This window comes from Pyxicephalus adspersus, chromosome 10 (assembly GCF_032062135.1).
Source record: "Pyxicephalus adspersus chromosome 10, UCB_Pads_2.0, whole genome shotgun sequence".
NCBI classification, from domain to species: domain Eukaryota; kingdom Metazoa; phylum Chordata; class Amphibia; order Anura; family Pyxicephalidae; genus Pyxicephalus; species Pyxicephalus adspersus.
The window spans coordinates 20,850,428-20,876,806 of NC_092867.1; the positions used below are offsets into that span (position 1 = coordinate 20,850,428).

General features: G+C 39.0%; 1 protein-coding gene across 1 annotated transcript in view; it reads left to right on the plus strand.

Moving 5' to 3' along the window:
• Window positions 1–26,379, plus strand: part of LOC140339231 (adhesion G protein-coupled receptor A3-like) — a gene marked incomplete in the record, with an annotated part of 362,860 nt that overhangs the window by 223,450 nt on the left and 113,031 nt on the right. The window contains 2 exon segments of the mRNA XM_072423819.1: window positions 19,312–19,519; window positions 20,283–20,491. Of these exon segments, the coding sequence (XP_072279920.1) occupies window positions 19,312–19,519; window positions 20,283–20,491 (417 nt within the window).

The following is a 26,379-nucleotide window of genomic DNA, read 5'->3' on the forward strand; positions in this document are numbered from 1 at the left end:
AATAATCCTCAACAGCACATTTTCACACATGCAGAATGAATTCAGAACAATAATTGGTGCCTTTTATCATTATTGCAGCAGGATACACTGCAACAAAATGTAAATTATCACACAGAGTTTTCCAATATATGTGTGAAGTTGCTATGTGTTGAGGTGTTAAAGAACATATGTGCTTGCCTTGGAATATCTCCAATCCACACAAACAAAAGATTTCATTTTCATATTTTCGAAGAGAGATGATTGCTTAAAATAAAAATCTAATTACTTCCATAGGCAAGGTCACTAAACTTTTTTTCCTGTTTTTATTATTACAGAAAACAAAACTTGTGCCAGTCTCAAGATTTAGATGTAAAATATATGAAAATTTACCTCTTAATAATTACTTGGAACTAAGACTTTGTACACACGCTACATTGTATGTGATCATTTCAAACGAAGGGCCAATATGAGTACAGGTGTCCCCGGACAGTTGGGGATCATTAATGACCAACGCAATTCTGAATGGATTCAGTTAATGTCCCCACCAGGAGGTGTGCTCAGTGAATGATCATTCCTAAAATATCACCCAAAACATGTAATTATAATTTAGTAATGAAGGTGTGTACTAAGAATTAAAGTGGAAAGTAAGGGCTATGTCTGAAAAGCAGTAAAATAAACGTATGTGCCTGTTTGCAAATTTTTTTTTTTAACGACGCTCACCTCCCCTTGCCCCTTTACTGATGCAGACATCTTCACCCGCTTCTCTTCCAGGTTGCAATGGTTGGGGCTGCTGAGTACTAGCAAAGTGCGAAATCCCTGATTGCTGCACAGTAATGTATATTTCCCCCATTCATCTAAACTTAGCCTAATTGTTATAACATTTATGCAGAATTAAGGTATAGCCTTTTTTCAATTTTGCATTTATATTCTAGAAGAAAGGTATTATGGGGTGATTTTGTTCAAAGGTAAATGATTTAAATACCTATACTCTACTGTTTATTTTTTTGAGGTAGGTGTTTTCAGTTTACTTATCCTTTTGTTAATGTAACTGTTTATTATTTAGAATTATCTATATGTAGATATGTAGAGAACCCTAAACACCCCCCCCCCCCCCCCTGTGTCATTTTTCCCCTTTTTTAAAAAAATAAATGTATGCTGTACCTTTAACTAGAGTGTGGGGTCTTCTTTAATATTTTACCAGAGCCCACATCCAGAAGTAAAGCCAGGGTAACAAGAAAAAGACTGCTTCTTCCAGTCCCCCTACAGCAGGGGTCGGCAAACTCCGGCCTTTAGGATATGGCCTAGCTGGTAGTTCGTTCTGGCCTAACCCCCCTGGCCTAATACCGGCCGGCAACCTCTGGAGCCGCGGGTTGCCGGCCAGATCTGCCAGGGGGCATTAGGAATTCCGGAGCCGCCGGAGCTCTGGAGCTGCCAGATGTCAGCCTTGAGAAAGGAGAGCTCTGTTTGAGGGAATCTTGACTGTGATTAACCAGGAGATCACACACATATGTGTTGGTTAATGGGTAAATTTCCCTTTTAGTTAATTTGCAGAAAAGGTAGTGGTAAATAACCAATGACCTTGCGGATAAACAGTAGAAGAAAATGTCCAATGACTGGGCAAAAAACAATGCTGGTAAATGTCCAATGACTTTGCTGATAACAGTGATGAAAATAGACTGCAGACAAACCTTGGAAGTCATACACAGATGATCAGATGGGGAGCGGAGGATGCATGAGTAGCAAGGAGCAGGAACCAAGAATCAGAAGCAGGAATCAGGAAACAGCAACCAGGAATCAAAAAACAGGAAACAGGAAGTTGTCACGATCAATACGCACTGGAAGGAAATCATGGAGCCTTCATATAGTGCCATCCTAGTCTCTGAATGGAGCTCGCACTGGGCATGTGCAGAGTAAGGATATGCACTGAGCATGTGCGAAGTGCGGTGCAAACTGAGCATGTGCAATAAGGTTCATAGGTTTGTGGCAGTACCCCCCCCCCCCCTTAGGGCGGCCTCTGGATCTTGTTTCTCTAGATGCTGCTGGTGAAAGTCATTCACTAACCGGGTGGCATGTACTGATGTCGCAGGTTCCCATGAGCTTTCCTCTAGTGTAAACCCTTTCTATTTGATAAGGTATTGTATGCCTTTACCTCTTCTTGAGAGTCCAGTATTCTCTCCACCTCAAATTCCTCTTCTCCATCCACGAAAATGGTTCTGCCATTTGGACTCTGCCCGGGTTCACCTGCTTTAACAGAGACAGAAAATGGGGTGCACTTTCATGGTGCGTGGAAGAAGTAATTGATAGGCCACTGGGTTGATCTGCTTCATGATAGAAAATGGACCTACGAACTTGGGACCCAACTTCTTGGAAGGGCAATGTAAGCGAAGGTGGGCACTAGAGAACCAGACTTTATCCCTGATCTTGAAATTAGGATGAGGTCAGCGATGTCTGTCTGCATTCTTCTTGTGTCATTCTTGTGCTAGCTTTAAGTTTTTCTGAAGTTCCTGATGAATATGCTTCAATTCTGAAGTTAACTATTGTACTGCTGGAACAGTTAGACTAGGCGTTGGGTCAGGAAACATGTTTGGGTGATACCCGAAATTAAAGAAGGGAGACATCTTGGTAGAGGTGTGCACTGTATTGTTAATAGCAAATTCAGCTAAAGGTAGCAGACACACCCAATCATCTTGAAGAGAAAAGCAGTAGCAGCAGAGGAACTGCTCCAGTACTGATTAATGCGCTCTGTTTGGCCATTGGATTGTGGATGATAGGCCGATGAGAATGCCACATCGATCTGGAGACTCTTGCACAGTTAAACCCAGAATTTAGCTGTAAATTGTGACCCTCGAACCGACATGATCTGCTGTGGGAAGCCATGAAGATGAAAAATCTCCTTGATCAAAATCCTGGCGAGGTCAGGAGCCGAGGGTAATCACTTGAGGGGAATGAAGTGACTCTGTTTTGTGAAACGATCAACCACTACTAAGATAGTGGTACATCCTTCTGATGGGGCAAGGTCTACTATAAAGTCCATAGAGATGTTATCCCATGGTCGGTCGGGTATTGGTGGAGGTCTCAGGAGCCCCATGGGTAGCACTGTTTGACCTGCTCCTAGCACAGACATCACATCCTTGAAAAAACTTGGTACAATCCTTGTTTAAAGTAGGCCACCAGAACTTGTGGTGTGTTAGTTCAAAAGTCTTGAGAGAACTGAAGTGTCCAGCCATGGAATGGGCATACATGCTCTGAAGGACAGGAGTCCATTAAGGAACTTGAACAAAAATGTTTCCTTGATGTAACAGAAAACCAACTCCTTGAGTCAAGAGTTCCTCTGTATCAGGCGAAAGTGTCTTGGAAGTTTCCTTGGTTTGGTTAAGTAATTGTGTCTCTAAGATAAAGTGGCTATCTTGAAGAATCAATTTTCCATGTTCCGGCGACTCAGCCCTCGAATGAATCCAAGACAAGGCATCTGGTTTCCCATTCTTTGAGCCTGCTTGGTATGATATGTGAAAATTGAACTGTGTGAAGAAGAGGGACCAACGGGCCTGACGAGGCTGAAGACGCTTGGCAGCCCGTAAGTACTCCAGATTCTTATGATCGGTCCATATCACAATTGGGTGAAGAGCCCCCTCCAGGTGATATCTCGACTCCTCCAGGGCTTATTTAATTGCAAGTAACTCTGTGTCCCCCACATCGTAATTGCACTTGGAAGACAATAATTTCTTAGAGAAAAAGGCTAGAGGATGCAGTATTTGCTTCTCACCTTGTCTCTGAGACAAAACGGCACCAACAGCTTGCTCGGACGCATCCACTTCCAACACGTAAGGGAAGTTAGGGTCTGAAAGTGCCAAAACAGGAGCGGTTGTAAACTGTGTCTTCAGATGCTGGAATGCCTGCTGGGCGTTATCATTCCATTGGAAGATCTTCTGTTTCCGAGTTAAATTGGTCAAAGGTCGGACAATGCGAAAAATTTCCGGTTCATTTATACATAGGTTTGTGACACCGGAGCTGTGGTGCTGCCTCTTTGTTGCTCCCCTATTTACCACGGCCAGCGTCGTAAATAGGAAAGGCTCCCTGAAGGGAAATCCCTCTCCTCCGCAATGCATATGGAGGAGAGGAGTTTTACTTCAGAGGGCGTTCCCTGGTGGTGGGCGGAACAATTAGGGCAAGACTCAGAGTCCGGCCTAATGTACTCCCGCCCACCCCTGAAATGACCTAGTGGCCATAAAAGTTTGCCTACCCCTTCTCTAGAGGGATGTTGGATGGGGTTATGCTGGAATTTGGAAGCCCCATTTAGTAAAAGGACTACCAGATATCTGCACCCTCCAAGGGAAATTACTACATGTTTACATTAGCGCCTGATACCCATTACCACAAAGAGTTATTTAAATAAGCAAATTCTGTTTGCCAGGCTGTCCTGCTGATCCTTATGCTTCAACACTTTCTAATGTAAAAGGGTGCAGATCAGTAATTCTAAAGACATCCAGAAAGCATAACTTTCATGCTTGTTACTGGTCAGTTAAAGTATACCTACACCAAAACTTTTTTTGGTTTAAGAAAGAGTGGGAAAGAATTAGGCAAGTTTTACTGCAGTCAGAAGCTCTGATGCAGAGATGAACATAAATCGCTCTAACTGGGTCCTAGTTAGCATTAAAATCTGACAGCAGTTTCAGTGTTTCCCCAGTCTATAAAAATTAAGAAAAAAAGTGATTGGGTCATGGATACACGAATCATGAAGCCAGAGACAAAATGGACTTAGAAGGTGGAAAAACCCTTATTTAAATAAGATGCCTGTGTACTGAATGGATGCCTAAATCATTTTCAGATTTCTAATACTTCTCAGTGGCTCCCACTGTGAGATAAGCCCCATCAGATCCTTGGCGTTGCCTCAAGTTGTGAAATCTCATTCTCCTTGCTGCATTCTCCATCATTTGAAACAAATGGCCAAAACTGGAACCTCAAGTGAAGAAATCGGAATATCGGATCTAAAAGTGTTTGGCAGAAGCCAGTTCAGTGATTCAGCCCACCGACTTTTACCCCAAAAACTGCGATATAAATTTTGGGTGAATTGTTTTTTTAAACAACCAAATAATGTTAATTATTTTCAGCTTGTCATTTTAGCCCAGAATAAATTGCTGTCAGAGCTTTCACGATTACAAATGACGATCTCTGCTGCATCTGTGGTCTATCCGACTCCCACCTCGTGTGACGGCAGTCATGCAGAAAATACATTTTCATGAGAAATTTTAGCATAAATGGAAAGGTTTCCTCAATATTTATTTACTGAAAATATCACAATGAAGCTGACATTTCAGTGTAACTATGCTGATACATGCTTAACAAATGCGTAAAAAATACCCAGAATGAATAATATTCATTTATTTTTGCTGTAAAGCTGATAATGGGATGTATAGATCGAATAGTTTGACCTGCCCTTTGTGTCCCTCTGTTCTTTGGTTCAGTTGTTTAGAAATTCTCATGACTAAGCAAATAGCGTGAAGTTCGAAAGCTTTAGATAATGACCTGTTTTCAATGAGTTCTACCAAGTGAAGGGAAAATAGTATGTTAATAGAAGGCCAGATCAGCTTAGTGGGTCAAGGAAATATCTAAAATAACACACTTATTATAATAATTGGCTTTGTTACAGTTTGTCACCCTCTCCGTTAGGATCTCAGCATCATCTTCCAACAGCTTTCTATTTTTTTATGGCAGACATTTAAATGTGGTTTAGTCAATGTTTTGTTAAAGGGCTAATGATACAGGAAAATTTGTCAGCTCTATTAAAAAAAAATTTGGCAACCAAAATTCAAGTTTAAAATCATAGCTCCATGTAAGTATATAAAACATCATCTTCTGAATAATGCATTGACAAAAAAATAGGATACATTTTAATTAAGTTGGTGTAGTTACTTAAAATCATACTTGTAAAATATAGTCACACTCCAGGTTAATGTTGACAATGCTTGCAGTGGAAATGTTTACTATGTAAACTGTTGGGTGGAAAAAAGTTTTTTTAGGGGTGCTTACAAGAGTGACAGAGAAAAAGAGGATAAAGAGTTGGACATTCTAGCACAGGATTACAGGTGGTCGAGCATCATGTAAAGGAACTTTAAGGATGGGCTTACAAGGCAGAAAAAGGCTATGGTTAGGACCTTCTAGGATGGGCTTACAGGAGAAAGAAGGTTGTGGAAGGGTCATTCTAGGATACACTTACAAAAAGAAAAAAGGTTGTGAAAGAGACTTTCTAGTATGGGCTTACAGGCAGTAGAGGCCTGCGTGAAAGACCTGCTGGGTTTAAATGAGGAATAAGGCTATGGTTAGAACCTACTAAGCATACATAAGTGAGAGTACTGGGGAAAGAGTCCTCTAGGATGGGATTACTGGAGAAGGAGGTCTGTGTGAAGGACCTTGTAGGACTGGCTTTACAGGAGGGAGAGAGCTGAGGGGGGAAGGGGATTCAGGTACATTTGCAAGAGAGAGAGAGCTGAAGGGAAGAGAGAACTTTGGTAAACTTTACAGTAGTAGAAATCCGTGGATGTGAATGGTTATCTCAGTTAAAGCTCATAAAGAGCAGGTAAAAAAAATAATGTACCCACTTTATGCTATACAGCCATATACCACAGCAAGGGAGGCTAAGCAAGTGTAACTAATAGGTTTAGTAGGTAAAATTGTTCCTTTAGATGTTTTCATTGTGTATTGTTTAGGCACTGGTCCATAGCAGCAGTTTTCTCAAGCATTTAAGGGGTACTTGGTATTGGATCTGTAGTTTAGATTACACAGGATATTGTTGTCCTATTCCTTAGATCATTTGCAATTTTGGGCTAATGATTGTGACCTAATATTTTCTAAATAGTTCAATTGGGCCTAAATGCCCTTGTGATGCCTGGTAGAAGAACACGTACATAAGTTAGTTGCAAATAACCTCTGGGTTTATTGTTTTACCTGTGACACTTGTCTTTAGGAAACACACCTCTGGGATATCACTTTTGGTCCTCATATACCCCCAAAATATATTACTGTATCTCTATAGAAAACATGTCAGTGAAATATCAAAACTGCAATTGCTGGCCTCTCCTGAAAATACTTTTTGTCTACCTGTACACTGCTTTTTTGTTCTCAGCACTAATATTTACCACAAGACTATTATACAATTCAGGAGCTCAGACATCCCTTAAAGTCACTGGCTGCATGCTTATAATTGGCCTGTGATTACCTAGTATTGGAGCCATTTTGGTGCATTGGAATGCGCTTCCCTAACACAATGCATATTTATGTGCTACATAGCACATATGGGCAAGATTTGAATGGGCCCTTAAAGTTGTATTCTAACCATTTTTTTGGGATGTGGGGGTTTGACTTCTGTGTTTCACTAGGTGGGTTTCCTTTTACTTCCTTTCTAGAGGTAAAACAGCATTACAAAATTATAAGGAGAAATATTCCTTTTTCTGATAAACAAGTATCCCAGTTGGAAGATTGTCCTTTTTTCTGTTTTGAAAACAACTGTAAAAGTTTGCATCTTCCCCAGTAGGAACACAGACTGCAATAAAGACCTGACTGGGTTTGAAACCCTTTTTCATTTAATAAAAACAACAATGTACAGAGATTTCCTCAGATATCACACACAAGACCCCATGAGGGTAGGGGAAGGAGGTTAGAGAATCACGAACATCCATTATTTTTGATGTTCTTGTTGTAGAGTATTGAAAAAAAGCAATTAAAAATATTTAGCATTCAAACATTTCAGTCATTGCTCATTAGTTGAAATGCATTGCCGAAGTATTTACCTCCTTTCATATATTAAACGATTGGCCCCAGCTAAAGCAGAAGAGTACAATAGCATTATGCATTAATTTCCAAATGAAATTGAGCAAGCTTAATATTCTTATCTTGGGATTACTCAAATTGGAGCAAACTCCTTTATGACATGAGAAAGGTCAATTACTTTGTCACAACAGTGCCGTTACCGATGTCTAGGTTGGGAAAAAAAGGAAGGAGTTATTTAACATCATGCTCATGAAATAGTAATAGTATTAAGCTAGCATTGTATTACAGAATAAACTGTGTGTGGATTGTGCTTGAGTGTCTCATAAGGATAATTAAGGTGTGCCTTGGAGGGAAAATAATGGCATTTAGAATGTCAATGGTTTTATGTTAACACTGATTTATCCTTTATCTTCGTCGTTCCATATGCTTTCGATGATTGGAAAATCACTTGGAAATGCATTTGTCTAAACAGCTGAAGTGGTTTGTAACAAATTCTGATTTTTGTATAAATTATAGCGTCCGCCAAAAGATAATCTAAGTCAAGATCTCTGGATGTGCACTGTTTTCTAACCTGACTTTCTGACATTCTAGAACCTTGCACAGGTGCTGATTTAATAAGATGAAATGTGTGGTGTGTAAAATTCCATGGCAAGCATTCATCTTTCGTTTATTTGTTTCTTGTAAAATGAAATTTGCTTGCTGTGGGTTACTTTCACATGCATGTTACCACAACTCTATAGATGTTGGAAGGAGGGTGATGCAAAATGCAATAACTAAAACAACATGAAAGCCATATTTTTATAACCAGTATGATTACGGTAAAGGGAAAATTGATTACTTGTTATGGGTTTCCGCACAGAACTTTGAACTTTTCTGACTGCACTGAACCTACTCACTGCACATTGTCTGGCAAGCAATGACCCTTAGCCCATAGACAAACCCTAAAACCTGACCCCTTACAATATTCCTTATTGCTTACTCCCCAATTAAAATATTTATTAACAAGGCTTATTAGGCCAATACATCTCATTGTGAATGCCGTGCCACCAATCATCAATAAATTTCTTTTTGTTTGTTAAGAGAAAACTCTGCGTGTCCTCATCGCTTGTCAATGCACTATTGACCATCTCTCTCTAGCACTGTACTCTACATTCTCTTCCCCCAGGTTTTTTTGGAGGCTGAATGACACCTAGTTTCATTTAGCCACTTGATGTGATCCCAGGTTGTCAATTACACACTACCTGCGGTGTATTTTTGTGTATCATGAGTTTACATTAGAATTCTTAGGTTCATAAAACAAGGATGTCATGAAGTAAGAACCATTCAAACAGCAACATTAGGAACCACCAACACTGGAGAAGGAGGGCTCTGCCCATAACATGACTGTGTACAAGATACTTGGACTCTTTTGGTAATGATTGCTGCCTAGTAGTCTTTCTATTTGCATGCAGCCAATATTCAGATACTGAATATTAGATATTCAGATATTCCTTACTAGTGACTCAGGAAGGATTGAAGCCATTGGATTACAAATAAAGCCAGGCCAGGCAGTCAACAACAGAAGCTTTAATATTTATTTTTTCACTGATTTACATTAACCTTCCTCTATGGTTTTATCTAGTCCTAAAATATAACCATTCATTTTATTCTGAACCCAAACCTTGGGCAAATACTAAACACATGGCTGCAGCACATTTATCAGTATAATGTTTTACTTGCCAAACAATTTATATTTTCTCATACAGTACTGTGTAATTATAATGATAATAATAACAATAGTACAATGCCTGTGATACACATACTTTCAATGGCTAGAATGATCACTTTGTATTCCTGGTTTGTGGTCTTCTTAATTAATGCTTTCTCAGTCAGCTCCTACTCACTGGCCAAAAGGTATTATCCTGATACTATCCAATATGGAGGCTGAAATGGCATGGGAAGCTAATGTACTGAATGAGTGTAAAAAAGGTAAAATACCTAATTAGCAACTACAGATGTCAGCTACCTCACTATGCAATGTCAAAAATGTCTGTAAATCAAAGGCTGTGCAGGATTAGATATATTTTGGCCAATTTTAAAAGATAACAGTATCATATTTTATTTGTGCATTTGCTATTTGCCCTGGGTTTTGCTCTCATAAAAACCCTAAAACCATAAAAAACTGGATTAACTTTACTGGCTTTAAAAGTATTGCTGCTAAACCAATTCCAAGAAGATCAAGTCTGAACACATTCAGCACTGAATAAAGCTGCAATGGTGGATGGATACAGATGTAAACACAGCAATGGTACCTGTAATGGACAGCCAATCACTTTTTAAAGTCTTATCTGGTATTCTATTTAGACCACAGTTGTTCCTAAATTTCACCAGTTTGGGTAGCTGCCATTGCTGACTTGTTTTTGAAGCAAGCATCCGTTTTGTAATTTTTGACTTAAAAAAAAATGCAGGTTTTCTGATCATCACTGGCATGTCATCACTAGGCGAATACTATTTCTGGATCATAATTTCACTAGGTAGTGAACACTGAAAGTATAATTGCCATAGCAACACATATAACCACTATGGGTATCTAACGGGGGATCACCACACTGCGAATAAAAGGGGTTGGATGGAACAAAGTTCTCCTGTCCCTCCAGCATGTACGCTGGCCCGTTCAACCACATTCAGGCCTATATCATCACAGAACCTACACAGGATGTTAACAGTTCCCCTTATTGCCACTGTTACTTGTGAACACAGCAACCAGCAAAAAAGTCTTCAACCACTTTTTTGGCATTTTTTAAATTGTAACTATCTTCCCTGATCAGCCAAGGCCCATGTTGTTCCTTCTCTGTTCTGCACCCCCTCATTCAGCATGTCATGCTGTATATGTACTGTTCTGCACCCCCTCATTTGTTATGCCATTCTGTATGTTCCTTATTATGTAATGCCTCTTTGTTGTGAGCTGCATTTTGTGCCTTGTTGTTCATCCCCTGTATATTCTTTACGCAACATTATATGAATACACTGATAATACAATCAAATTGTATAAAAAAAAAAATATATATATATATATCTTGGCACAAAAAGGCACATTTAACCTTCTTAGAATTAAGTCTGTTCTTATACGGCCTCTCTTTCTTTGTAAAAAATTGATTATTCCAGAGTGTTCTCTGGTTATCCACTAAAAAGTGCACTTCAAAAAAGGATAAGTGTTTTTTAATATAGACATCGCCTTTTGGCCAGGTACCAAGGTACCCAGTGGGCATGCTTCTATTGGCAGTTGGTTATTTTAACCACCAGCCAATAGGAGTGCTGTGTACTTTCAAAACCAAGGGACCAGCCAATGCTCACACTAAGCACCATTCATATTCATCTTGATGACCCCATATGACATAAACATAGCAGACCCCCTTCACTGGCAAATTTGTCCCTTGCTGTAATGATATGATTGTACAAAGTATATAACAACACGTATACATTTACTCAGACTTTGTGGTGCATTTCCCAGTAATTTTGCCCATGTCTACTTATTAACTTTTAAATTAAAATAAAGGACATTCAACCATGTCAGGTTGTTACATTTAACGTAGGCTTACCCATTTCTAATTAACACCATCGTGTACATCCAAGGGTCGTTTTTTGCACCTTTTATGCAAATATTGCAACAGTCACTTTGTAAATCGTATATAAATATACCCCTATATGTTTTTTTTATCAAACTATAAAACTGTAAAATAAATGAGGTGTTCATGGCTGATTATCCCCTTTTAAAGAAGGTGGGTGGAGCTGTACCCACGCGCAGTGATTTTGAGGCTGGGCTTCCCGTAAGACAGCTGTTTAGCAAATTAATCTTCCTGCAAATTGAAAAATCCCCTAAATGAATGCATATTTCCTGTATATTCAATCAAGTATATTTATGAAGTCATGACATATTGCATATATCTCCATTGTTGCATTTCTTAGGGAACAAGGAATACATTTGGAAAATGAAATGACTGATTTAATAGTGAATAACCTTCAATGACAATTTAATATCGTGAAAAGCTCCAGGTCCCATCGTATCTGTAGAATCTAAAAATTGATGTATTTACCTCAATGGCTGCCAGATTATGGCAAAGAAATGAAATCTGCATGTTGCAAATAAAATAAAAATATTTGCCAGTTGAAATAACGTGCTTACCTAAATTCTAGACATCCGACTACTGTCACATTGATTGACCAGATTGGCAGACGTGTGCTGAGTGGGTGTACTGCTAATATTTATGTAGAAACTGAAAAATCTTGTCTGCAGAGAGAAAGCAAAGCCTGGCTGGTGATTAAATGACATCCAGCAACTGTTTAACCATGCACAGATATCAATGCTGGATTTTTTGTTGCAAATACCTTGAAAACATGAGACCGGTTGCATAATGACAGCTCAAAATTACAGACTCCTAATTTGTGAGACGGACTGCAAGCTGTGGAGAATGATCATGCTGACCACATACTTAACCCCTTCCTGACTGGGCTTATTTCTTACTGGTGAACAATATTCATTAGGTACTAACCTCTGGATTTAATATGTACCAACTTTTAGAATTTTTGTGATGTTTTTAACCAAGTTTTATGAATTATTAAATCAGTGGATTATTTCTAAAAATATTGTGTGAGGTGTTTAAGAAAATTATATGCTTTAAAAGTCCCAAGGCCAATGACCCAGCCAAAAATGTGTCTTGCAATGTTAGATTGAAAGGGATGTGAAATATTCTAACTGTTTGCATTATTCTAAAGGAGCTATCTTGAGTACATTTGTTAATATTCTGAGATGACTATAAATATGTATTCCGTTTTGCTATTTGTAGTGGCCCAGTGCAATATAGCAATTTGTCTCCCTATAATTCATAAAATTTAGGGACAGAGGGAGATGGATTTTTAGAACACAGCAGTATTAGGAGAACACAACATTGTCAAGCAGTTATCTAGTAGTTGACATGTTGTATGGCGGATATGTTTACAAACTCCCAGTGCACTACAATGCATGCCACAGAAGAGCATGTTAAAGCAGAAATATATTTCTTGCAGGGGCTAAGATTTTGTCACTGTTGGCAAGTGTGCATAGCATATTTGGCAAATATTGCACACACATACCTTCTCCCTAGTGCCTTCAGTTATGATGGGTCCAGGGTCCTGTCAATCCTGCATCCCCCAAAATCACCATCCTCACTGCCAACTCTACCAGGGCCACCATGATCCTCTTTGGCCATTGGGCAGCCACTGATGGTGTTACTTCTGTGGAACCTAGGTCTATTTGTAGCAGTGCTGAGACTAAAGCCTGCTCTACACTGCATGACACACATGGAAGGTGCCATTGCCATCTTAATTGAAAGGTGCAGGCTCTGACAATGTCTACAGAATGAATGGCCTGTCTACAAAATCAGTGACCTGCAATAAGTGTGCATCCAGTGATGTCCTATCTTCTGTTTTGCTTGCTTGTGTAGGGCAGCTTTCATATACCTCAGCTTACTTTTGACATTTAATTACTCATAAATATATTATCTAAAGGTTCAATTTGCCCAAAAGCAATGGTTTATATATAGGTGGAGACTGATGAGATTGAGTCAGCTGCTGGTTTCTTATATGTCCAACAGGGAGATCCCCCTGACATAATTCTTGACTCAATTTAATCCCCTTGGAGTTTTGGGTGCTCACACCCTCCTTTATGTTTTCTGCAATCTCTCATTACACCCTTCGTAATAGAAAATTAGCAAATAGTGTACACATCAGATTTGTGAAGATATCTCAATAATTTTGTCTCCAAGAGAAAAAAAACCTTTATATATATTATTTTGTAGGACATACTCATACATCATACTGGCCTAAAACTGGCTTCTTCCCCTTTGTTATGACCGGGTACTTGATGTTTGTTTCGTTTGAATGTGCTAAGCAAAATGTTGAATAGAGCAAGGTGTAAATTTGCAAGATATGCTTCATGGTGGTTTTTATTATTCTAGCTTTTTCAAGACAAATATCTTCCCTCTAATAACCTACTATATTACCTAATTCATAGAGTATCTCACAGACACTGAATGAGTGAACAATTTGCATTGCAGACCAGTAGTGCTGTACTCAGGCTGCTGTCCATGGTGCTGAACATCTACCCAGACTTCACTATTATCTGTTTCTCTTCTCTCTATCATTAGAACTGTTCAGCATTACCCAATAGACTCAATAAATTGTACAGCTGGAAATAGGATGACAGCAATTTTTAACCAAAACTATTTCTTTCATAATGGTTGCAATCAAAGACCAACAATACAGCAGTATTTATAGGACACAGAGAACCTCTCCTTTCTTGCTGTATAATAGATGGCAATGTCAGGGAGGGCATAATGACCGAGGATCCAGACATGCTCAGGGGAACTTTGCTCCTAGATTATATTGTAGGTGTACAACGTGTAGAGTTCAAATATACTAAAGGGAGGAGCTGATTGTAAGCAGTTTATTGATGTGCACAGGACCATACTGGTTGTTATGAAATGAATAAATATTATTTCAAACAAGTTGGCATCTTTTCCGCTTTTCTTTTGCTTACTTTTGCACACTTTGTGCACACAAATGTGCATAAATAGGCGGACCTGGGTGGTTGAACTGTTCCTTGAAGTTATTGATCAGAGTGGGAACTAAAGTCTGTGTACCACAAGGACTTACTCTGAATTACCTCTGTGGTTTGGAAATGTGATTAAATGCCAAAAGCCATAAGATAAATCATCCTGGAAGAGAAAAAGTGTGTAGCAAACAATGTGCTTTCAAAACATCCATCTTTCACTATCCTGACCAATAACAGCTATACCATGGCAAGAAAATGTACCATGAAAGGGCCATTCAGGGTTTTAGTTGCAATCCACCTCCAGTTATATATATATATATATATGTGTGTGTATATATAGAACAAGAGAGGATGAGCCCTGTATTAAGATAAATGTATTAAAAAACAAATCTTTTAGGTTTAGAATAAGTATTATGGTAAGGGTCTTAATATTAGGTATATATATATATATATATATAAATATATATACACATAATTTTGTACATATGTCCATGTGTATGTGTATACAATACTTGCAAAGTACAGATGCATATATACAGAAGTTTCACAACACTAATATGTCAGAACACACCGCCTGTTATGAGTCTTAGTCTTGCAGTGCAATAGCAACTCTACTAGTCACTCACACTAGTCTCTAGTCACCTAATACATCGCAGCACATCCTCCTATGTAGTGACAACATTATGTCCCTGTATCCCAGTTGCTGCATTATTTTCATTTAACATGTACCATATGCAGATCTGCTAGCTCTCATTGTGCTCATTGTGCTTATTGTGCATGTCCTTTCATTGCCAGCATAAGGAAGCAATGATGTGCCACACCAGTGAGTGCGTAAAAACAGACAGCGGCTGCAAAGAGGATACAGGAGATAAGCTGCACCAGAGGGTAAAGAAAGAAAAATAAATTCTAAACAGAAACTTAAACCTACTTTATATGGTTGGACTTCTATATAATTGATGCAATTGCTTGTTTTAAATTAACCAATTCAAGGGATTTATTAAAGAAAGTTGATTTTATGAGAATAGGTAATTGTTAAAGATTCTGCCCGACCTCCAAAGTCATTAAGACAATATACCATAACTAAGGAATTTAACAAAATATGCTAAGTTCCATGGCTAAGTTACTTGGAGGATATATGCTATCATATTTCCTAAGTGCTAACATACAAATGATTGTTTTGTGTATTTAGCCATGGCAGTGAGCTGAGTTGCAGGCTGTGCATTCATCCATTCGCCAACCATAGTGTGGGCTTTGAAGCGGCCATGGTAGATTAGGATATTTAGACTAGAGCCAGTTTGTCATTTAACCTACAAGAGATTTTTGAGGTTAGCAAAAATAATTCATAAGAACGACATGAAAATATAGAAAGAACACGCAAACTCCATGCAGATATTGTTCAGACTGGGAATAAAACCCTCCACAATAATCCAAACATGCCTGGCAGCCTTTAAAGCTAAATTCCAGGCAGACCTTAATGCACATACAATATTATTATGTCTCTGTATTTATTATTGTAAGATTACATTTATTTTAATGCAAGTGGTGCATGCACTCCGTTCCTGTACAGCGAAACAGGAAAAGGTTGAACAGTTAGAAAAGGAAGCCAGTTGAGAGATAACGTTATCAGACTGCTGACCCTTTTTTCACTGTTCAGTTACAGACTGGGGGAGGGACAAGACCTGTAAGTGTTACTAAACTGCAGCAGAGAAAGATTAGGTCACCTTCCTGGCCAGACAGGGATGTGCTTTGTGGCATGACTGTAAATCTACGGAAATACAAATTGAAGGGTAAAACAGCTCTCTTATGTATTTTATTTGTGAGTCCAGCTGTTTTGCTGAAGCTCAGTTGCAAACTGTGTTTTGCCATTCTGCTTTTTATTATGATTAAATAAAGCTAAGTGTGTTGCAAAACAAGCCTTCCTTATTGAATTGTAGTGCTTGGCCGTAGTTTATAACATATATCTTTATAAGATGAGTGGTTTAAGAAAGGGTCAAGAGACGATGAAGCAATTTGTTGTCCCAGCCCTCATTATCTTTATGTACTGCATATTACAAGCACTCTCTGGGGTTGATTTCCTAAAGGCATAAAGAAATTCCACCTGCAAAGTCATTGTTCACCTCAGTTAGTGGATAAAGTGAAGCTGTGTTTACTACGATCATGTACAATGCAATCGTCATTTCTAATTTCTCATACACATGATTTATCAAAGTGAATATGAAATATGTACATGTTAGTAAGAAACAATTCTCTGCATCTTTAGCAAATGGATCTTATTTAACAATGAAAGTTGCTGTTACGTTTGCAGTAATTATTGGTCATATGCAGTTTTAGGTAGGAAGACTTTGATTGCATTGGCATGAAGCAGGGCAGGCTCCGAAAGTAAGAAGGGGGTGCTGTGGTGGTGAGGGCACAAATATGAGAAGATTTACAGGGTCTTGTTGACCCCAGAGTATTCCCATTATGTTCGTATTATGCACTGCTTCCCATCAGTGAACCTCGGTTTTCCATTTCACATGCATGGTGCCTCTTCTGTCCTGTTGCTTGGTTGACCAGCACACTATGGAGAGGGAAGATTCAATTGGTCACATACTCAGTACCCGGGGAACTAGGCTGCAATTCTCCTGGAGAAACAGAAGAGAGTGTATTCTACACACTCACACTGACAATTGTAGGAGGGTGGGTGAACAAAGGATTTCTCACTTTGGACACCACAATGGTCCCAACTGGTGGTGGATCAGGTGAATCTTTACTTTTAGGCTTTTTTGGGCTTTTCTCATGAAGTCTCTATCTTCTTCTGGGAACCTAAACTGATATCCAATTAAAAAGAATATGAACACATACGAGGGGGTGCTGAGAAGTTCCTGGCTTTGCACAGAAAAAAGAGAGCCAGAGTTAAGAAATAACACATTTATTCAATTTATTCCCCCCCCCCCTCCCCCGGGACTAATGCACTTGGTACAGCTTAGTTGCAGCTTTTCTAGACCGTTCAAATCAAAGTCCTTTGGTTGGACCCCAAACCAGCTCTCAGCAGCATCTTTGACGTCAGAAATGTCCTCAAAATGTTGCCCCTTCAGGTGTTTCTTCAAATTCGGGAACAGATAATAGTCCGAAAGGGACAGGTCAGGTGAGTAGGGGGGATGGTGGACCAATTAGAAGCCCAGGGTGTTCAATTTGGCAGCCACAACGTTGGACGCGTGCGCAGGAGCATTGCCTTGCAAAAAAAGAATCCCTTTGGTCAACTTTCCACAGGGTTTTGTCTTAATTGCTACCTTCAGGTGGTCCAGGAGGTTAGCGTAATACTGTCCGGTGAGCATCGCAGGTTGCCGGTTCAGTTGATGTTGGGGGGCGCCCACTGCGGGGCTCATCTTCATTGGTGAAATGCCCACTTTTGAAACGAGATATCCAGGTTTTGACAGTGCTGTAGGAAGGACACTTCTCCCCCAGTGTTTGTGACATCTCAGTGTGAATGTCCTTTGCTGACTTTCCCTGGAGAAACAAAAACTTCATGACGGCCCGTAACTCCAATGACGTGAAACTTGCTTGTGCCTCTGCCATCACAGCTTTTCACTAAAAGAAAAACAGTTTTAAGAATTGCAAAGACCTGATATTTGCACAGTTACATACTAAGATATTAGACTGTCATATGACCCCACACACATTTTTATATTTCATCTAGAGGGGGGCAAAGCCAGGAACTTCTCAGCACCCCTTGTATCTATGTTATTTCTAACGATGCATAATCAAAAGAAAACACTGAAATTCTCTTAAACTTACAAGACAACTTTACAAAAAGAAGGCTATCAGAAAAAAACAATTCCCGTAATAAGAATCTCTTGTAAGCACAACATGATATTGTTGCCTACACAAACTAATGACGTGTGATAGATATCACTGCTTGCTTGATCTATATATACAAATATTTATAATATGTAGGTTATATTATGGGCTATAGTAGATATAACACATTTAGGGAGATACAATGGACCAAGGAGAGGATGCAGGGAGGCAGACGCATGCTGCATCTTATAATCATGTATGCATGCAAATGTCTACACTTACACCTAGGGGAAATCTTCTTGAAATGGAATCTGTAAACTTGGTAATTATACATAATAGCAGAACACATTGAATAATAAAAATGAGTTGTGTGCTTAGAACAGAAAGGTTCTGATGTGCCTTTGCCTTTTTTTTTTCCTCTTTAAATATCCGTATTTATGAACACTGAGCATCTATGCCATACCAGGCTCTGACTTGTTTTTAAAGGTCTACCTCTTATGACGTTAGTCTCACAATGCTTCCTCTATGAGAGAATAACAAGGGATTAACTCCATCACAGCCACATAGTCTGCTACATGCTCTGCATCTCTTGATCCCTTAACTGAAGTGATTTCCAGAAGAATTAAAAGTATCCGTAGGTTAAGCTATGGAGAAATGCCTGGAATTCTGCTTGTAGGCACTTCAGCTTCCTCCTGGCTAGACCTTGGTACCAGATTGGTCATTTTCAAAGGAGCAGTGCTGCAAATCATGAGTCTATTCACACTACGCCTTGCTATTTGGTTCCTTGTGAAAAAAATGATTCCTGCATCCCTTTTAAAAAAGCCTGGTCCATGGTAAGGCTTTAATATAAGTTGTCTGATTGTGTATTAAGTGAAGGAGAAAACCTGGTAGAGATTGTCTCTTTAAATCAGATCTGCAGTGTTGATGGACCCCTCTAGCAGGCATGGTAAGAACCATTCTCACCTCTGCAGCAGGGAGCTTGACCACATAGACTTGCACATGCAGTGGAAATGCTTTCCCTTTTAATATGCACTCTACCAGTCTTATTTCCATGGTTACAGCTCCCGCTTGTATGGTTGCTTCCATTCTGCGGGAAAAAAAGAGGAAGAGAGCATATATCCTTAGTGCTGTAGTTTAAAACCTAATGAAAGCAGCCCTGTTGTGACTTGCATTTTCAATTTTTTTTTCTCTCTCTCCCTGTTCTCCCTTTCTCTGATGCACAGAACACTGTAGCCATCGCCTCCATTCATTTGCCACAGTCTGTATTTGCACAGTCTCCATCCTTACAATCTGTTGATAACTCCACTTGCAAGCTCCAGCTCATCATCTTTCGGAATGGGAAACTCTTTCAGATCACTGGGAATACATCATATCTTGCAGATCAGGGCAAACGTCGGGAGGTTGCTACACCAGCTGTGCTTTCTAAAATAGGTAAGTTGCTCTTTTTTTATTCCAATTCTATTTCCTCTGCAAGATAATACACCTTTATGGTATAGGAAAAACACCAACCTTGCTTAATGGGGGGTTCTTGAAGTGGTGTTGATATTCTAAGGTAGTAGGACAGACATTTTAATATTCGCATAGTCTGGGCAAGTTATCCTAATCTAAAAAATACATGCAATAAACAACTTAACACCGTGTAATCAAAAGTCCCCAATAATAGAAGAAAGACACAAAAGCCATATGCAGTCATTAGGAAAGTAACTCCAGTTATTGCAGTTAAAGATGAATGGTAGTATCTTGCTTCTTGCATATTAATGGCCATTCATGCAGTTGTACGAGGTACACCAGGATCAGTGGCTGTCTCTTGCTGTATTACTGGAATCAGAATCACTTGTTATATACCTTGCTGCCCATTCAATGTTAATATAGGCAGTACAAAGCTTCTGAAGACTTTACCAGTGCCAATAAGTACATTTCCCAATTGGACAGACGTTGATGGATGATAAGCAGACACACGTTAGTATTAAATAACCAGTGCTGTCAATTAACATGAAACTTCAGAATGGAATGCTGAATCTTTAAACAGGAGTATTTTCAAGCACCGGTAACTTATTTTTTTACAAATGCCACAGTCTATAGTATTTTTCCCTAGAATATTTTGATCATTCCTAGTGGATTTTGCATATATATATATATATATATATATATATATATATATTTATATGTTTATATATTTTATTTTTAATTGCAGATGGGTTCAATTTTGGAAACCTCACTGACCCATTGACCATAGCCCTGAGACCTTTAACAAGGGGTGTAGACCCTATTGCTGCCATTTGGGATTTTGACCTTCTTGATGGACATGGGGGCTGGTGCGGAGAAGGCTGCCACCTAATTACCTCTGCGGGCAACATCACCACCCTTCAGTGTACTCACTTCGGGAACTTTGCAGTGCTAATGGTGAGTATGTTAACTGAGACAGACGGAACAAAAACCGTCTAAATAATTCGATAATTGTGCAGTGAACTATGCGCTAACAGGCAAGTAACTACACTTTCAATTTGCATTTGATTTCCAGGGAAAAGTTAATAGGTACTGAATGCTGAAGCCCCAGGGCTCACTCCTTTTTTATTGTTTAACCCCTTGTGCCCTGGCAGAAGCAAACACACAGCACTATGCGATGTATGGCCAGTTGAGAATGAGTTTATGGCTGGCCCCCTGTGATCTATAACAGGAACATAGATTGATTAGCATCAGACAGATCCATATATTGCAAGACTGCACCCTTGCCTGAGTGTATCATTTGATCCTGAGATGGTTGTCTGCTTTGTTCCAGGCTTGCACTGTGTTGATCATACTAATTAGTTGCAGGGATACCGCAACGTTAGATCACTTAATAAATGGTGGAAGCTAGAAATGGAAAACCCCTTTGAAGGCTGAAAGCTGTTGCAGAAGGGACCTGCATTGTACTTAACACCTTCTGCATAGATTGCATGTAGAAAACTACATTTATATTTTTGATGAAACCATTGCATCCATTCATATCATTGCTAGCAAGGTCTATACCTTTACACAAAGTTACCTGCTGTAATATGCCTACATATTAGGAATGTTCATATTCTGGGGACACTGATTTGTAACATGTTCTTAAATGAGGTTAATTGCACATTTGGTCGCATTTCGAAGGTGCTTTGGTTTCTTGAAGTCGCTGTGCACACAGCGTAGCAGATGTATCAGTCGGTTATTATGCTGATGCTGTTTGCATTAAGTTATGCTGCCTTTTAAGCATTTGGAAAGGACAGTCACAGACGACAGAGCGATTGCGAGGACGACGTGTGCAGAGAATTCCAAGCTGCTGCAGTCAGATAGAGCACAGACGTCAGCCAATCATAAGAGGGGGCTGTGACCAACGCCTGGGACTATATCCATGTGATTATTGCTGTCTACTTTATGAGAAACCAAAGTGATTCTGGGTTTACTGGTGGGTTATAAAATAAAAGAAAAATCTTCAGGTGTGCAGTAAAGTGCAAGTAATATTTAATACATCTATTACCATTGCTTTGTTTTGGTTGTGCAAGAGGCAAGGATGGTGTATGTATGTATGTACTTTACTCTACAGAGCAATGGAAGTTAAATAATAACTAATCTTGACCAGAGCATTGCTAATACTGCAGCAGGGACCCCCTTTTCCCACTGACATTGACCTTTTTTTAATAGTGGAGGATATTCAATTAGAAGAAGCTATTATCATGGAATCATGCATATTAAATGACCCACTGCAATGGCTAATTTACATTTTTATCAGACCCAGTAAATTGGCACCCAAAATTGGAGGAGAAGCAAGTTCAAAAATTATTAGGATAAAAATAAACCCTGTTGTTGAGATTTCCCATCTTTTATTGTTTTAGTCTCGGCATTGTTCTTCCTATGTGAGTCTGCTATCACTTTAAAGAGTAATATAGTTACAAATCTATTTTTCAGTTTGTGTGCCATGTCCCACTGTATACAAATTTTTGAACAATGAACTTTAGGAATCTGAAAAACCTCCTTTTCAGTAAGGATATACCCGCACCTCAAGGTTTAGGTACTTTTTTAAGTCCAGGAGGCGATGTGAACAACAAGTTTACATACCTTATCCCCACTTCCCCATTGGCAAGCATGCCTTTTTTATCCCACCTTCAGGTTGTGGGTGGGCCATGGCATCTTCACTAGCAATACAGGACCATTGGTCTTTAATTGCAGTGGATGACGTCCGTGTCTGTGGCACAAAGTGGCTTATGAAAGAGGCTTTGTAAAAACTGCCACAAAAAAAGGAGGTTGAGGAGGAGAAGTGCAGGAGTGAGGTAAGTAAACACTTTTTACATCACCTGTAGAGCTAAACAAGACTTTCAACTCCTACAGTGCAGGGGTTTAGTGCATAACAAGAAGAGACACAATCATATGCTGTGTACAGCTTGTGTGATTTAGGCATATTCGTAGTATGTCTATTCTGATCTAGAATACTATTCTCTTAATATACCAAACATTTCCACTAATTTGCTGCTTCCGCTTACAGATGGAAAGTCTTGCCCTGAACACTAAATAACAAATTAAAACTGCACTGGCATCATAAAGAGTGGAACGAACACCTTTTAATTATAGGAATCATTTGTACTCACAAAGCATTAAGCAATCATAACATGTCATTTCAGGGCATGAAGTTTATGCCACAAGGGCAACAAGTAATTCAACACTTTGACTGTGTGGTAACTGCTACTCCACACATGTGTCCAAACTGACACGTTTCCAGGGTGAACCCTCTTCCTCAGCGAGAGTGTGGAATTTCTTGCTATCTACTGTAGCTTAGGGTTATGTCCTGGAATTGGGTTATGGTTTCATGTCTTTACTCTAGAATGAGTTTTTGGGTATATTTAATTCGTATGCATACAATATGTATGTTTCTTACAGTCTTCATGATTTTGTTTAATATACTTAGTATGTGTACAAGGCAACCTTTGAGTGCTGTCAAAGCATATATTCATAGCTCAGAGCTTTATGGCAGTGTTGTGATGCCCCTCTTATAGACTTTTACCCGCATTGCTGAGCAAAGCCACCCAAAGGATCATCAGACACATTTCTGGGTGTGTGTTACACTGCCACCATTTGTCCTGATAATACCCACATTAATGCAGGTCAAAATAATAATGAGAAGGCTAATGGTGGAACTACAGAATGGTGGCGGAGAATTCAGATGTCTTATATCAGATATCTGATATAACTGCAAGTATACCTGAGTTTCCATTTAGCAGCTTTGCTTTTTTTTTTGGTTTTTAATTTTTCCTCTAGGACAGGGCTGCTTTAAGTATTTAAAGGAAGTTTTGTTTTCTACCAATAAATGCAGCATAATTGGGAACTGCATAGAATCTAAATGTCAAAAGACATGACATACAAATGCTTGGGTAGACGTTAGGAAATGTCATACTCAAGGCCAGGAGTGCCCACTGCAAGTTTTTTGCAAGTTTTTGGCTTGCAAGCTACTTTTAAAATGACCAAGTCACAATGATCTACCAATAATAAAAAGTTAGACATAAACTGTACCACCTACAGGAGTTATTATTTTGAAAGGCAGGGCTCCGCAATCTACTCACGTGGCCATTGCTCTCTACCGTAGATCGTGATCCACCTCTTGGGCACCCCTGCTCTAGGCCATGACTACAGCAGGTTACAACAATTCCTATTCCTTGAATCCCAGGGGACCCAACTATGGCTTCTGCTTCCCAATATTTACCAGTTGTTGGCCCTCATCACATTCGTTTCTCCTCTCTTCGCTTTCCTTTTTCCTGTTTTCCTTGGTGATTTAGTTAACCTACCAGGACCTACCTGCCAACCAGCAACTAAGCTAAGTAAGGACCAGGGGGACATAGTGTGCAACATTGGCATTACACAAGTAAACTAATAAGTTATGGAAAGCTAGTTTATTTCAGGAAGTGGGTCAGTTCACCTGACTTATTATAAGCTGTAGGGCTTAAAGCACAACCCCAGGAGGAACTGCCCACCCTGGTCTCCCCCACAGTCAACATTTTTTTTGTATTTACATTTTTATATATGGAAGATTGATTTCTTCTTTGGTCCAATTGTGTGAATTTTTTGGTCCAGATTGGTCCTGAATGCTGTAGAGATCAACGCTATTCTCTGCAGCATTTCCCAGTAACAGTTAAATGACTTGCCCCTGCAATAAGTAAATATATTGCCCCGGACATGATTGCTGGAAAAAAAATGCTTTTTATTAATAAAAGCTAGAGTTCTGCTTAAATCGTAGTTCAGCTAAACAAATCATCTCATCCCTATTTTTTATTTATAGGGTTGAATTACAATTTGTGTGAATAAAAGAACAATGAAATAAAATCAAACAGAAATAAACATCTAGTCAACAACAGCACTGTCTTGATTGGTAAAAGAACAAAGCCGTCAGAGGGAGAAGGCTCTCAATGAGTGTTAATATGATTCTGATTATATTGTGAAGGAACTAGTGGGAAAGACAATCCAAAAACAGAATAGGGGTGAGGAAAACAACAAATCAAAAATGTATGTTACGATAGTCCTACCAATTGACACAGGTGTTGTTTCTATAGGATTTGTCTAATGGTGCTACATATGGCTGCCTAAACTGTAAATTAAACCCTGTAAATTATTTAGTTTACTTTATTTATCATTGCTTTTATGTTTTGCATGGCTGGTGGCTGGGTCCAGAAGTAACTTTCTGAAAGGTAGGAACTGTGGTAATTCCCACTGGTGACACTGAGCCTCCATTGATGAAATAAATATTAACCTATAAGTAAAAGGGTGGGTCAGGAACTAGATAAGTACTAGATTATTCTGGAAAGGTAATCAGCCTGGAAATGAGTTGGCATTTTCAGTACAGGAGAAAAACCTGTACAACTGTGCCAAAGTGTAGGTAAGGCTGGAGGGGGGCTCAAATTATGCTTTATCATTAAGAAACCATCCAAACAATGTCCAGCCTGGTGATGAAGGGAACCAGACATATACACAAATGACGGGCTAAGCAAAAAAAAAATTTGGAGTTGAACGTTATTTACAGCAAGTTGTCCTACAATATTGTTCCCAGGGAATCAGGAAACACATTTAAATCTCATCTGATGAAACTCTAGGTTCATTTCCTCTGTAGCAAAGTAAAGTTATGCCTGAGCTTTATTACCCCAATTGTAACTCTAAATTTGGGTGCTATATCTTAGCAGGCATAGTATGGGAAATACCATGTATCATCTAAATAAGTTTGCGGAGGAATCATCTGTAGCTTGAAAAATCTGTCTCAGTGGGCCTGCAAACCTACAGTCCTCTATACCTATACTGTAGTGTGTTTTTATTTGTATGCTTTGTTATGTTAGTAAAACAAGCCTGATCCAAGCTGGGTCTAAGTCCTTGTAATTGGTCTTAATATATATACTTTTATTTCTTTGCCCATTATAAAGCTTGGCTTTTTTTTTGCTTTTGTTCTGCTAGTGTCACCATTAGAGTGAGATCCCATTTTTTTAGTCCTTTTTCATAGCAAGAGTGATGATCCCTTTAGAAGCAACAAAAATTTCACAAACCTTCTAATCGTTCTAGTTAAGTTATCTTTAATGTTTTTTGTATTCCCATTGGAGAGAACTTCCTTACATCTCTCTTCATCACTGTCAAGACTCAAGGGCTAAGGTTTTTTTAAAAAAAAGCATGAATCTGACATTTCCTCAAACATTTCCTCGTGGGTCTATAGGTTTCAATGGCAGTAATGGATTACCATCAGGAAATGTTTGAGGGAATATCTGACTTTCTGTTTTATAAATAGAATCCAAGAAAGACTTGGCAGATGTTTTAATTCTCCCATACTTTATCCCAAACTTTTGGGAAAGTGTATCCTAAAGTTTTGGCAGAAGATAAGCTTAGAAAGTTAATGTATGTGCTTTTTGAGGGTCAGAGTGAAAACTCTTCTCCCAATTTAGGGTCAATAATCCCTATATATAAATCATATATGAAGGAACATTTATTAACAGTTGTTTAAATTTGAAGAACAGAGTAGTAGCATGTTATAGTGGATATTGGAATTGGTACATGTACTACCCAGAGTGAATGAAAGGAACATTTTGATCAATATAGCAATGCCTGTGTTGATAGGTTCAGAGGCTAAAGGCTTGGTGGATAAGTGGTTGGTTAGGTACATTAGGTGTAAATCCCAGCAAGACACCGGCCTTAATAGAGAATATATTTTTCAGTTTTCTTTACTTTCTACGTAAATCCAAAAGTATTGTGGTATATAATCGGTCATCCACCCAAATTTGCTCTACTGCATATGAGAATAACTGTGATAGGGG